This window comes from Typopeltis vanoorti, chromosome 6 (genome assembly GCF_054136105.1).
Source record: "Typopeltis vanoorti isolate ZY-2024b chromosome 6, IOZ_Tvanoo_1.0, whole genome shotgun sequence".
NCBI lineage: Eukaryota > Metazoa > Arthropoda > Arachnida > Uropygi > Thelyphonidae > Typopeltis > Typopeltis vanoorti.
This window is the reverse complement of record NC_143554.1, coordinates 75,435,804-75,451,978: the sequence shown is the minus strand read 5'-3', so window position 1 is coordinate 75,451,978 and position 16,175 is coordinate 75,435,804. Positions and strand designations below refer to the sequence as shown.

Sequence of the window (16,175 nt, the reverse complement as noted above, 5' to 3'; positions counted from 1 at the left end):
TAAATAGAATGGGAGAGGAAAGATTAGCAAAACAAGTGTTCTCTGCCAGGTTGGCAGGAAAACGACCCAGAGGAAGACCAAGATATAGGTGGATTGATACGGTACAAAGTGCCTTAGACGATAGAAATATAAGATCTGATAATGTTGGAGTCTTGACAAGTAACAGACTGATTTGGAGGAAAATTGTAGATAGGAAGTTAGTAATGATGTAATTTTTTCATGTAGTACTGTCATATCCTGTACACCCCTTGAGGGTACATGGCAGGAATTTGATGATGATGATGATTGTTGTTACGTAAATTACAGATTGTTTTCTTATCATATGGAGTAGTATTAGGTGTTGGTGGTTTTGCTGAGGCAAGAATAATTGTACTATAATCTGATAGTATTTGCTGTAGCCTCTGGAAGATGATAAAGACTTTTTTCTATCCCACATATCAAATCCATTTTAGGAATAAAAGTCTTAAGATCACCCAAAGATGAGGTACCTTTCTTCAAATTTCCTGGAGTATACAAAATTCCATGCATGTGTGGCCTTTCTTACATTGGACAGACCTCTAGAAGTTTTGAAATAAGACAGAAGGAACATGGGGATGTCAAGCACAATAGAATCATCACATCTGGTTTAGCTCATCATTTCTCAACATCAAATTACGTTATAGATTGGAAAAACAGTTCTATGCCTTACATCGAGAATGACTACAGACACAGAACTTTCAAAGAAGCAGAAGTGGTGCTACACACAGGCAATAATTTAAATAGAAATCAAGATGCTATTCTTAAAGACATATGGAAATATCTCATCAATTCTCTCAGCTCAACAGAACTACAATATGAGAAAAACTACACAACACGTGGTCATGTACCGGATTTTGACTGAAGCATTTGAACGCATGCACGCCATCAAACACGAATTATCAAATGTAACGGCCTAGCAGTTACTAAAGTGTATGTTTTCATGTAACTTGACGCATTTGTTTTCACACCAGTACAGCCTTGAAAATGCTAGACAGTGGCTAGTGAAACTTGTTGGCTCTTTGTATTTGTAATCATTAAATCTTATGGTCTTTTAAACAATAAAAGTTCTTAGTTTTAATACATTAGACCAAATATGAACAATTTAATTATCCGATATACTGAAACAATAAAATATAAATAAGTATATGATTAAACAGAGTGCTTCTGCAGCAGTTCAGTAGTTTAAGAGCATTTATAATCTTTGCCTGAAGGTTGCAAAATGTTTGTGATCAGTCAACAAAAATATCTTTTAGTTAAACTAAAAATTAGATATACAATGTCCCCCCACCACCCTTCAATCTGCAGCAGGGAATATGTTTCAAAAACTCCAGTAGATAGTACCAAACCCTATATATATATATATATATATATATATATTATAATCAACATAATAGGAGTGACCGAAACAAAAAAGACAAAAACTGGTGAGATCTTTCTGAGCAATAAATACAAAATGTTATATTCAGGCAATGACAATCAAGGAAAAGAAGGGGTAGCCATAGTATTCAACACTAAATACGAGGCTAATCTTCTTGAGATGTGTTTTACATTATGGGAAATACTAAGAATAGTGATCAGAGCTTTACCCACCTTTACAACGAGTTGCCCTGATGTTGCACTACCTTTAGACTTGAACTACATTCAGGCGCAAACTTAACTGTTTTGCTTACTTGGGAGAAGGAGTAAAAAAAACCAAGTTTATAAAATTACTTGGTATCCTTAATATATATATATATCCTATACATACATACCTATGATAAGGTTTATTTTATAAATTAGGTACAGTAAGAAATTACCAACAATAACTAATAATAAAATATAACAATTATAACATACTGTAATAAAAGTTATGTGAACGTAAATGGAACCTTAGCAACCTCAGCATACAATTTTTTTCTTTTCCTTATGAAGTCGAGAACTTTCACCTTTTCACTTAAAGAAAGCACTTTATGGTTTTGGCTTCTTTTTGACATATCCATATTACCAGCATTACCACTCTTGCAATTTGATGCCATTATTAAGTAAAATAAGTGTTACTCAAACACAAGCACTGCAATACCATGACAATCGATCTAATAACCGAGACGGCTACTAAATGACTAATAGGCAGGTTGTGTGTTCAGTACAGCGTGGAAATACTGGGCAAAGGGATGATTCACATCTCAGGCAGGATGGTTCGAGATTTAATCGTGCTACTCAGAATGGCATGCAATTTAAAACTTATGAATTGCTTACTTCTGGAATTTAATATTTTCAGACTGGGATTAACTGCAGAAAGTGATTAAGGGGAAGATCACTGTATTAAAAAAAAAAAAATTGTAGGATATATTATGTGAGCCCAGCATCAGAATTACATCCTAAAAATATAATGCATTTTTGTCATTGATCTGTTTTAATATAGCTACCATCCTTTAAAACTAGACCATGCCACTAATATCTGTGGTTCCTACCTGCCAATTAAAAATACCAACAAGCTTGAAACAGTTTTATCTCTTAGTGGGACCTTAAAAAAATCTATTAATAAAAGGCAAATATAAGCTACTCTGAGTTTGTGTCTTTTTACAAGTAAAATATTATATTATTACATGTCAAGGAAAACATTTGTCATTATAAAGTTACTGTACAAAGCTACTACCATTATTTTACTTTACACTAAGCATGTAATATAAATCCATGTGTTGAGGCTTAAGTGCTGTGAGGACATCATGTTGGAGGTTTAATGAAATATTTACACCACTAAGAAAGGATTAAAACTAATTTTTAATGCTTGAAATATTTCGTTTCAGTCACTGAGACATCTTCAAGGATTACAAATGACTTTTTTGTAACACACAAAATCAAATACAACAACACAATACTGAGTGAAACACGTGGGTGACTCTAAAGTCCTATCTAGGTGCCCTCTATGGGCATGTGTAGGTGGCCTACGATGTAAAGTGGGATCTTTTGGGAAGTTTTATGCAACTATATTTATTTAAATTCGGTTGATTTCTGAATGCCACTGCAGATTCTGAAAAGTTTTTTTTTTTTTTTTTTTTTTTTTTTTTTTTTTTTTTTTTTTTAGAATCTGTAGCAGCATCTAAGGTGATATGATTACTTAAACAGATGAAAAAAGAGAGCTTAGCAAGGCAGCCTGCTGTTGGGACGGCAGTTTAAAAATTAAAAAAAAAAAGATCAAAATCTAGGTGAATTGATGCAGTTCATAGTGCCTACAAAAACTGAAATGTAAAATTTGACATTTTGGAGATCTGACAAATTTTCTTCTTCTTTCAAGATATAGACTAAAAGTCTGTTTCAGCACCTAAAAGCATTATAGATTTATAGGTCTTCTGATAGATCCTTTCCCTTCAGATTTATATTTATTTACTTCCTCTGGTAGTCTTCTCTCTTCCATTAATTATACAAGTTCTCTCTAAATTGTCTTTATGTTCTTTTTATTTTATCATTTACTGCACATATTTGTCATTCATTCCTTATTTCATCATTTTGTATTCCATCCATTCCTGTACATCCTTTAACTGCTCTAAGAAATTTTATTTCAACTCCTTATATTTCATTATCACCTTTTTTCTCCATCCTCTATATATAAGAGAGTGGTCTCTTATATATAGAGGATGGAGAAAAAAGTTATCAGCCTAACAATGAAAAAACGAATTTATAATTTCAAAATTATTTCTTTTTTTCAACATAATCTCCCTTAAGACTAATACATTTATTCCAGCAATGCTCCAGCACCATTATCCCGTCCCTGTAGTGGTTCTCAGTAAGATCTGCAAAATACCCCTCTACGGCTGTAATCACCTCTTGATTCGAAGAAAAATGCTGACCAGCGAGGAAGAGTTTTAGTTTTTGGAAGAGATAGAAGTCAGAGGGAGCCAAATCTGGGGAATAGGGTGGATGTTCCAACAACTCACAGTGCAGATCCCTTAATTTTCCCATTGCCAAAACATTTGTGGGCAGGTGCATTTTCCTGATGAAAGATGATTTTTTTACTTCTGCAAATCAGGTCGTTGCTCACAAATTTTTTCATCTAGTCTGGTTAAAAGATCGGAATGATATTCCCCGGTTATTGTTTTACCCTTTTCCAAGATAATTAATAAACAAAATGCCTTTAGCATCCCAAAACACCGATGCCATGACCTTTCCTGTTGATGGAACTGACTTAGTCTTCTTTGGTGCTGAATAACCGGCTTCTGTCCACTGTTTTGACTGCTGTTTGGATTCTGGTGTGTAATGGTGAATCCAAGTCTCATCCATAGTAATAAATCAATGCACAAAATCAGTTTTATTCTTGTTAAAATGCTCCAAGCACTGTTCAGAGATTTTCATGCGAGTGCAGTTTTGATCTGCTGTGGCAAGCATGGCACCCATTTTGTACTGAGCTTTTTCATTTGCAATTCTTCATGCAAAATTTATCCTACATGTTCTTTTGAAAATGCCTATAGTCTCAGCAATTTCACGCACTTTAACTTGCCGGTCACCCAATACCATATCATGCACTTGATCAATGATTTCTGGTGTTGTTACACTTTTTGGACATCCTTCACATGAATCATCTTCAAGGCTGGTACGGCCACGTTTAAACTTGGCAGCCCATTTCTTAATTGTTGAAAACGAAGGAAAAGAGTGCCCATAAACTTTTATGAACTTCGAATGAATTTCTTTTGTCATTAAACTTTCTTTTACAAAGAATTTTATAACTGCCATTTATTCAATTTTATCCATTTCAAAGGATACAGACACTTTTGCTTCAGACAGCTGCATAAAACAAACTACTTGATAGAATGACTTGCAATTTCACATGGATGCTTAAGATGACAGACGTACCAACTGAAAAAGAAAAACCTTGCCAATAGTGTTGCCTTCTATGGTAGAGGTCGAAAACTTATCAGACCACCCTCGTATAGCTTTCTGAACTTCCATGACTTCATAAAATTTTAAGTATGCTCCTTTCTTGTTTTGCCTTTTGTGGTTCATCTTATGGTACCATAGGTTTATTATCTACATCATTATCTGTATCAAATGCTATATGCCATCCTAAGTATTGAAAATATGTTACTTGTTCTAGATTTTGTTCACTTTTTCAAGTGATATGAATGAGAATATAAACTGGTGAGAGGAACCTGGCAGTGAATTTAATAAAATTCACTGCTTGTTTAATTGTATTCACTACTTACTTGCTCTAAATAGTAAACAGATCTCTGATTTTTGTATGACTTGTTTACCTATGATCAAAATGACTTGTTATAAAAAAAAAGCACTATTTTACTGTTGAATGGTGATAGATGTTTATTCCTGGATTTACTATAGACTTCCACTTCCTTATGGTTATCTATTTTACACACACACACAGAGGAAAATCTTGCTTAACATGATTAATTAATCCATCAATTAATGCACACTAAGCAAAATAATATTAAGGAATACAATAAACAACAGGAATAATTATAATTCATCCATCAGTTAGCATGAATTTAAAAAAAAATTTATAAGCTTTATTAAAGAATAAAATTATCAAAGTTAATAAAAATTTAAGTAATTGCTTAAATTTTTATTTAATGTCTAAACATTTGATTGAGCTTCTTTTTTTTTTACAAAAAATTAAGTAAAGATGTTTAAATAGTGCTCAACTTCTTCTTCAGTCCAGATTTTTAAAAGTCAAACCATCCTAAATTCGTAGTAAAGCTTTCATGTTCCTCTTAAAAAAAATTTGGTCTCTTTAAATTATATAAAAATATTGAGAGTTTTTGCCTGAATAGTCCTTGTACTAAGAGGAATTCTTTTTTGACTACAATCCTCAAGAAGACATTCCATCTCGATCATTAAATGGCATCTTCGGTAATCTGCATGCTTAAAGAAGCAGTAGTAACTTTTCCTTGTCCTTTGTATTCTTTGCTCTTATTTAATATAGCCCAAACTGTAGACTCACTGTATCCAGGTCACACACAATCGTATTACTGGTGCCACTTTCATGTCTCTTAATGACTTCCAGCTTTTCCTCTAACGTAATTACTTTTCTTCTCTTTTTATTACTGCCTATTTTCTTTATCAGTCTTTCTCTTTTCCATATCAGGGGTTGTATATAATAAAGCCTTATACGTATCTAAACAAAACAAAATGAAGGAAAAGTGAATGAGCAAGAGAACGGAGTTTGCACAGCCACCACCCAAAGCACTGCCGCTGCCAGCTACATTGACAAGTGCTGCAGACTGGCAACAAAAAATTTTGCGTAACGTAGCATTTCGCATAACATAAAAAAATCATGTTAACTGATTAATCACTCGGTTAAAGCAGAAAATGATATAATTTTACTCAATCACACTGATTATCTTACATATCAAATTTGCATTAAACGAAGTTTTCCTGTGTGTGTGTGTGTGTGTGTGTGTGTGTGTGTGTGTGTGTGTGTGTGTGTGTGTGTGTGTGTGTGTGTGTGTGTGTGTGTGTGTGTGAGAGAGAGAGAGAGATCTTGGCAGGAGCAGAAGTGATATGAACGAGAATATAAATTGGTGAGAGAAACCTATCAGATACATAAAGGAGAATTATTGCATAGGGTAATGGCAATGGGAGGTCATTCCTGGGAGCTGTACAAAGATCAAATGAGTAAGGAAGTGAAAAGAAGATTTTTGGAACATTGGGAGTGATGAATGAATGGAAAATGTGTTGCCAGAGTGGATGATGAGTGCTCTAATGGTGAATGTCTTCAAGACAAAGTATGATAGTTTGAAAAAAAAAAAGTGTGGTAAGTGAGCGTTTGATCTCCTGTGATGAGTCTTCAGATGACAGGGAGGTTGGAAGTAATACTACCAATAATAATATTACATAATACCTTTATTGACACAAAGAACAGCATACTGTTGTTGATTCCTAGTCATGCTGAAGCAGAAAAATTTTATGCATCATTTGAATATCAACATCAGCTGTGATTTTAATATTTCTTTTTTAAATAATAATGTCAGTGTTCTATTAAAAATATTAAAATCTCAGCTTAAAAATTTAAAAAACAAAGACTAACAGTGACTTTAATTCAAAATACTGTTTTACAAACTTAATCATTATGCTAACCTGGCATCTAGTTCATGATCTAATTCATTGAAGTGCCGCACATAAGACCTTGAATAATTTGACCAGCGCCTAGCTCCAAGAAGACTAGGTTCTCTTTTGATTGCTTCAGCATAGCTATAGAAGAAATAGAGCATTTGCCACAGAAGAATTAATGGACATAAAAGAAAGTTGGCAAAGCCAATGATCATTATATCCCTGGAGAATCTGAAAAATAGCAATAATAACATAAAACCAATTTTTGATTAATTAAAAATAACACATTTTATTAAACGAATTACTATATTAATTGAATTTGAAATCAATAAGCTAATTATCTTTAAGATAAGAACATATTAAATTTTTTATGCAGCAAAATATGTCTGTAAAATATCAGTATCAGGAAATTAGCTCTCAAGATTGTCTTAATGAGCCTCTGTAGCTCAGTCAGTATAGACGAAACTCTTTGGTTGATAAGACCTGGGTTTGATTCCCATCAATGACATGAGGAACCTTTATCTGGTCTATTTTGACTAGAGGTGTGTTTAGCTGGTCTCAGCAGTAAGACAAGGATGCAAATTATCTCCAATCTTATTTATCATCTTCATGGGTCACATTATGAAAGAAAGCAGCATTAGGCCCAATATTAGAATTGGACATGTCAAACTTAGTTCTTTGCTTTATGCAAATGATGTACTCCTAAACACATCTAGTGCAGGTCTCCAGGATTCTCTAATTAGACTGAATAACAGTTGTAACAAATTTGGCATGAAAATCAGCAAAAAAAAAATGAAAACTGAAAAATGAAAATGATATTATGAAAACTTCATAATATCTTTATTTGAATGGAGATTCTATAGAACAAGTAGAATATTTCAACTATTTAGGCAGAGTTTTTAATGAAGATGTCAAGTTAAATCTGGAAATAGCCAACAAAACAAATAGAGCTCATATAGTGGATAGCCAGCTGAATAAATTTATATGGAATAAAACAAAAATTAGCCAAAGCAAAAAACTAGCAGTATATAAGACAGAGTTCAAACCAGTTTTAAGTTATGGATCTGAAAGTTGGGTCAGAAATAAAGCACTTGCTCATACTAGAGACCACATATATGAGGGTTCTGAGAAAAATTGGAGGAGTGAACTGATGCCAACAATAACAAAATCATATTAAAAATAAAGATATTAGAAAAACTTGATGTTGTTAGCATTCAAGAATGTGTCAGCAAAGTTAATCTAAGCTGGTACGGCGACTTAAATCGAAACAGAAGTGAGGAAAGGTTACTGAAACAGGTGTTTGATGTCAAGATGGCAGGAAAGAGCCCCAGATGAAGACCAAGGTCTAGGTGGACTGATTCAATCAGAAGTGCTTTAGAAGCACAAAAAGTTAGATATGACAAAATGGAGTGCTGGCAAGTAATAGACTAATTTGAAGGAAAATTGTCGATAAGAGATTAATAATAATGTAAACTTAATCATGTAGTACTGTCATAGTAACCTAAACACTCCTTGAGAGTATATATCAGGAAACTGATGATGATAATTTTAAGCTTGCAATTGCAGACAACAGAAACCTAAAACCTTCAAAATAGCAAGCTGAATGTCCTAACAAATCATGTCACAAAACACAGCTGTTGGGAATGATTCTGCAAAAAAGTAACACAAAAAAGTGTGTTAGAGAATAAAAAGAGTAAAAAGTGCCTTAGAAGACAGAAATATAAGATCTGATAATGTTGGAATCTTGACAGATAACAGATTGATTTGGAGGAAAATTGTTGATAGGAAGTTAGTAATGATGATGTAAGTTCTTCATCATCATTACAGGATATTAGTATCGTAATATCCTGTACACCCTTTGATGGTACATATCAATGTATAGCATTATTCATGTCCAAAAGGAAGTGTGCTTTGCATTATGGAATACTAAGGTAATTGATGTGAGGTTATCAACCTCTATATACAAGTAGTCTACTCGTGAACTAATATACTTTAAACACAATAAACTTTGTTTGCTTACATTTGAATTAAGAGATAAGAATATAATTTCCTAGAAAGTATAATTTACAAGGTTATGACAATCGCACCTAGACTACTGTATGCAAATTGATCTCTTGGGTTCTCAGGGGATGGAGAAGCTGCAAAAAGAGTGCAAAGAAGAGTTAAAAAGATGATATCAGGATTACGGAACATGAGGTACAGACTGAGAGTACGTGGACTGTAAACAGGAAAAGGGGGGATAATATGATAGAGGCCTATAAATTTCTGAAAGGATGTTATAGGATATTGGTTGAAATTTTTCCTTATATGGAAGATGGGTAGAGAACAAGGGATTATCCATGGAAGTAAGTTTGCATCTGATTAAGAAAAGGGTAAAAACTAGATTTTTTATCTCACAGAGAATGAGTGTAGAAGCAGTGAATGCATCAATTTGAATGAATTTAAGAGAAGATATGAAATTGGTGTGGGTGATGTATGGCCTCTCCCAATGAGTCCTCGATTCCCTGATAATTTTTGAATTTTGCATTCCCAAAGAAATTCCTATGTAGGGAAGGGACAATGAAGAACACTAAAAATTAATTAATAAAATATTTTTTTGAATATTTGAATGTGATATGAAGCGAAAGTCATGAAACAAATGATAATGACATCAATATCATAAGTCTAAAAATACTTAAATTATATATGAGCAATGGTGAAATTATAATAAAGTATCCTGAAGAACAAAATAACTGCAATAACATACACCAATATTATTATCAGCCGGTTACATCCTAGTGCTAGGCAAAACATCTCCCAATTTTCTCCACTTCTCTCTCACTCACTAGCTGTCCTCATCCAATTGTTCTCTGAGGTAATCCAAACTGCAACAAGATATAATGTTATAATCTGTCTAATGTCTACATTTTTTTACCTTCCATGTTTTTTTAATTCTCTCATTATTATTATGATTATTACGTGACACCTCTAGGAGTCAAAAAAACTCAACGAGGGAGGGCACCTACTCCACAGCTCTCCATCTCCACCACTCAATCCATCAACCTTGAACAGCAACTACCTTCATCATCTACACCAACGCCATTTACTGCCTTACTAGTATTTTCGCAGACAATCACAAACATCCATGCCCACGGTGGGATTCGAACGAGCAACCTTTTGGCTGGAGAGAAGATACGCTAACCACTCGGCTAACCAGGATAGCATAATTAATATAATAATATTATATTATTATTAATATAATTCATAAATAACTCATAATTAATATAACATACAAAAGCATAATATAATAATGATAGAGTATAATGACATTAATAATTTTATTGATTTGGGGTTCGAGGCTATATAGTGAAAGGTGGGTTTATTTTGTACTTCCATGAAATTATCTGCTTCATTGTTTGTTTTTTTTCTCTTAGAATAACTAGCTTTTTATAGTATATTATTCTTGATTTTTATGTGTTTATTGTATTTGGTATATTTCCTGATATTCTTTGAAGTATTGTAATATTAAAGTAGTAGCGTGAAATGGTTCTAAAAACATAAAAACAGTGAAAAAAAATCATGCATTTCAAAAACTAACAGTACTGAAAATTAATTAACTTTGAAAATATCTAGTCAAAAACATATACATATGGTTAGACCTATGATATGAGAAGTGAGAAAAGTTGAAAGTAATTAGAGGCATGGAAAAGAGGACAATACGGAGCAAAAAGAAAAACTACGAAGCAATGAATCAGGTAATCAGTAGCGATAATCAGTAGCCAAAGTCAATTATAAAAAATAAGGATATTATACGGTATGGAGATTAAAATGTGACTCCATGTTACTACTAAGTTTTCCAGGTGCTAAAACACAAAAGTAAAAGTAGTAGCAGTTATAGCAGAAATGAACGAAGTAGAAAAATCTTTTAACAAACCTGAAATGCAGAATGGCAGCTGGAGTAGATAATATTCAACCAGAAATGCTAAAATGTGGAGGTATAAAAGTTTTATAGTGGCTACATTGCATATTCAGAAAGCCTGGTCAGAGATTCGAGTAGAGCACTTATAGTGCCATCTATAAAAAACAGGGAATAAAGCTGAATGTGAGAATTACAGAGGAATTTTTCTCTACTGAGCGTTGAGTATTCCTGGCAAGATTTATGGAGTTTACTTGAGAAATCATGGGAATATAACAAGGATCTGTATTTAAATTTTGTAGATCTGGAAAAAGAATATGACAAGGTGCCAAGAGGAAAGCTGCTCAAAACACTCTAGTTATATGATGTAAATGAGACATTATATCAAGCAATACATAGTTTCTATATGAGTTGTAAATCAGCAGTTAAGATTGAAGGAGGTACAGGGAGATAGTCTGATGTTAAGTCAGGCATGCAACAAGGGTGTACATTACCTTAAGTGATATTCGTTATCACATCATTATATGGATCACATTATGAAGGAAAGCAGTATTAAACCTGATATTTAAATTGGAGATGTTAATCTCAGCTCTTTACTTTATGTAGATGATGTTGCACTTTTAAATAAATCCATGAGATGTTTGCAGGATTCCCTGATCAAATTGAATGACCGAGTAATAAATCAGGTATGAAAATTAACATTAAAAAGACAAAGACAATGAAAATAAGCAGGAACATTGAAAACATCAACTGCATCCTGAATGGCCGTGTAGAACATGTAATACATTCCAGCTATTTAGGCACACGTTTTAGTGAAGATAATTAAATTTAGAAATAGACAGCAGAATTAGCAAAGCTGGTATGGTAGGAGGTCAACTGAATAAATTTATATAGAGACATTAGTCAAAACACTGTACAAACCAATTTTAAACTTATATATCTAAGAGCTGGGTTATAAATAAAACTTTTGATCAAAGACTGGAGATCACAGATATGAGAGTCCTGAGAAAGATTAGGAGACTGAACAGATGGCATCAATGGCAGTATCATATTTAAAATGAAGATATTAGAAAAGAAATTGACATTGCTAGCATTCAGGAATGTGTTAGGAGCTAATCTCAGGTGGTATCTCAGGCCACTTAAACAGAATGGGAGAGAAAAGATTAGCTAAACAAGTGTTATTTGTAAGGATGGCAGGAAAAAGACCCAAAGGAAGACCAAGATATAGGTGGATTGATACAGTAAAAAGTGCCTCAGAAAACTGATAACACTGTTATCCATCAACTGGAATGTTGATTGATAACAGAAAAAATTGTTAACATGAAAAACTGGAGGAAAATTGTTGATAGGAAGTTTGTAAATGATGTAACTTTGTATATAGTACTATCATAAGATTCTGTACAACCCATAAGGATATATGTGAATTTGATAATGATGATGATGAAAGGATCACCAAAAGGTCACAAAACCTATAGCATATTAGTGCCATGTGTGGGCAGGAGGAAAAGGAGAAAGGGAGAATCTGTTCAAATTTTGTTTGAACAACTGAAAGTTGTATTAAGGCAGAGTGGGAGAAGTTGTTACAAAGAACAGAAGTAGATGGAATGAAAAAGGAGGCAGTGAAACTGGTTTGGTGAGTTTCAAGATGGACTGTAAAAGGATGTTGATTATCAGTGGATCTTGTTCTAATGATTTTTGTGGAGAGTAGAGGAATAATAGTGGCCCAATTCAGCAGAGTCCCATGAAATTATCTGTAGGAAAGGCACAAGGCAGAAACTTAACATCTGTGATAGAAGGATTGAAGTGGGGTATTTGAGAGAGAGGGATCATTAGTTGAAGTGCCCTTTTCTGGATAGAACTGTGCAATCTTAGAGAGGATTTTGGCAGATTTCACCACCTCAAATATGGGAGCAATATTCCATGTTGGGCAGATTTGGGATTTGTATAGAGTTAGCATTTATGAAGGTGTGAAAAGTGCCTTGTGCAAAAAAAGTATACTAAGTTCTTTGGCAGCTACAGAAGCTATACTTGAAATGTGTTTGAGTCAGGAAAGATGGTGTATGTCAGTCCAAGAAAGGAAATCTCATTGTGTTTGGGTATCTCAGTATTACTGAAGGAAAGGGTGAGGGAGGCAAGCTCTTTCTTGGAAGAGTTCAGACAGGACTGAGTTTTGGTGGCATTGAAGTCTACAAGATTGTCCTTGCCCAATTGAGATATAGCTAGGAGAATGATGTTCAGGCCACTTGTTATGGTGGGTCTTGAGGATTCTAATACTTGAACTCTACAAGGTTTGTCAAATGAAAAGGAGGAATGGAGTGTACTGTCATTGACATAGCTATGGGTAGGATTAGAAGTCATGAGAGTTGTGGATCTTGGATAGCAGAATCCATACTAGTGGTCATTGATTAACTGGTGAGCCTCTAGACAGAGGAGAAGTTGGCTAATGATGACTTTCTCCATTATTTTGGAGAGGACTGAGATGATAGCAACTGGTTGGTAGTTTGACAGTAGACATCTACCTCCCTTTGTTGGAATAGGCTGGATATGTGATTGCGTCCACATGTTTGGATAAATATCAGCTTTTATAATAAATTGTAGAGACAATACAGAATGGAAGTTAACTCTGGAACACAATGTTTGAGAACAAAAGCAGAGATGCCATCAGAAGCAGGAGATTTTTTAATTACCAAGTAATTTTCTGCCTGTTTTGTCAAAAAACTGTGAGGAATATGGTGCTCAGATTCCAGATTCTTTTACTCACCTATCCTGTACTTCTACCTCTCTCTCTCTCTCTCTCTCTCTCATCAGGATGATAGAGAGAGAGAGAGAGAGGTGGAAGAGCAGGTGAGTAAAAGATGTGTCCAACAGCTTTAGCAAGGAAGAAGAAGGTACAGATCCCATTTGGACAAGAGACAGGTTTTGTGCTGTAGGTCTTTAAGAAATCGGATTTGGATCTGATGATAACTGCTTTACATATTTCCTGCTTTGGTATAGGCAAGGTATGAAGCTGGAGTTCTTGATGCAAGCCACCTGCAGTATGCTGAATTTTTTTTCTTCATCTGCTCTGATATGCTTTCTGTTGAACTAGGGCTTAAAAAGCAGACAAGAATTCTGAGTAGAATGGGGTGAAGTCCTTCATTCCAGTGAGGATAATTTCTGTGACTCGTCCAGAACAGGTCTTAGCACTGAATGAGCTGAAGTAATAATCTAACCATGGAAAGGAGGTGCAGAAATTCCATAAGTCATCCCATTTGGTGCCTTTGACTATTTTCTCCAAGAGTCAAGAGGAAAATAGTCAAGAGGAAAATACAGGATTGGTATTTTCCTCTTGACTATTTTCTCCAAGACCAAGTGCCTTTGACACGTCAAAGGCACCAAATGGGATGACTTAAGGAGGTGCAGAAATTCCATAAGTCATCCCATTTGGTGCCTTTGACGTGTCAGAGGATGTGAGGTTGTGACTAGCTTGAGGAAGGGCGTTCTGTGAGACAGGAGACATACAAAATTGTGGTCTGAGTTGATGAGAGGGGGGGAGGTGACCTCCATGGTGTATGTGGAGAGAAAACTGGTTAAAAAGGGATCCAGAGTATCGAGTGAGTGAAGACAGTTTCATGAATTTGTGTAGGTAGATGAACAATTTGTGTTAGATCATTGCTTATGACAAAAATTTCCACCTCTCATCCAGTTTGGTTGGTGGTGCTGGAAAAGGTGAGCCAGTTGGATAATGAGGTCACCTAGGAAGATGGCCTTGCTATTTTGATGGCTTGATTGTAGATGGTAAAGTTTCACTGAAAGGAATGTGAAGAGGTCTGAGTAGTTTCAGAGTTTGGACAATGGTAAATGCAACTGATGGTAAATATTACTAGATGAGGCAAGGAAACCTTAGCCAGAGGATGTCAAAAATAAGGGATTCTAAATTAGCCACTTCTTGGCATGGAATGTCTGATTTCACAAAGATGAGGTCACCCTTGTGATGAAAGAAATTGTCAAGTGCAATCATTTGGACATTCGAGTTGTGGGTGTAGATGCTATTTGAATTTCTGTCGGGAATAGGAGTTCTGGTCTAGATGACTGTAAGTGATGATGAATGTCATTTATGTTGGTATTAATTCCATGGATGTTTGTGAAGTGGATGTGAACGCAAGTTTTTGATATAGAGATTCTGGCATGATTGTCATCAGTTGCATCAGTCTTGGGACTGGTAGCTCAGCAGCAATTTCCTCCATTCCGCTCTGTCATTGACTTTCTTCTTAACCTCCTGGTAACTTTCTTTTCTCCTCTATTTTGCCTTCAGTTATTCTTTTCACAAGTCCATCATGTCGAAGTATATGTCCAAACCACCTATCCCTTCTAATTTTGATCGATTTTATTAGAGTTCTTGTTTCATTTATCTCTCTCAGGACTTGTTGGTTTGATTTTTTTTTTCTGTCCATTTTATTTTGGACAGATGCGACGCCAGCACCACATTTCAAAAGCCTCCAATCTTCTTACATCTTCTCTGCCTAGAATCAAGGTTTCACATCCATACAGTGCAACAATGCTCCATATCAATGTCTTTACTAATTTTTTTTTTCAATTGTAGGTTGAGGTTTCCTGTTAAAATGCTTTTCATCTTAGAGAATTGGGCTTTTGCATTGTTTATTCTTGATCTTATGTCTTCTCTTGTTCTGCCATCTTCTGTTATTAGGCTTCCTAAATATTTAAAGCTTTTCACTTGTTTTATTTGTTCCCCACTGATGTCTATGTGCTCTGTATTGATAGGGATTTTGCCTGTAACAATGATTTTAGTCTTATCTGTGTTGATTTTCATTTTATATTTTTCAAGGTTATTATTTAGTAATTCTAGCATTGTTTTTAACATTCTTCTGTTTTCTGCTACAAGGGCTATGTCATCAGCAAATCTTAAACACATGACTTGCTCACCATTTATCTTTATGCCACTATTTATTTTATCTTTAGTTTCCTGAATGGCTTTTTCAATATATAAATTAAATAAAAGTGGTGAAAGTATACATCCTTGTCTTACTCCACTCCTGATATTTATTATTTTCTCCTTATCATTGATTTTAATCCATCCATTTTGATTTTTGTAAATTTGATAAATTATTTCCCTATTCCTCAAATCTATGCCGATATCAGTTAGACAATTTAGGAGTATTTGCTGGTTTACTTTATCAAACGCTTTCTCTAAATCAAGGAAGCAAATGTAAGTATTTTGACTAAG

The 16,175-nt window shown here is 34.3% G+C and overlaps 1 protein-coding gene across 1 annotated transcript in view; it reads right to left on the bottom strand.

Moving 5' to 3' along the window:
- Nucleotides 1-16,175, bottom strand: part of Atg9 (autophagy-related protein 9) — a 335,809-nt gene that overhangs the window by 188,847 nt on the left and 130,787 nt on the right. Inside the window, exon 11 of the mRNA XM_090394931.1 lies at nucleotides 7,084-7,287. Within this exon, the coding sequence (XP_090251057.1) occupies nucleotides 7,084-7,287 (204 nt within the window). The remainder of the gene's footprint in view (nucleotides 1-7,083; nucleotides 7,288-16,175) is intronic.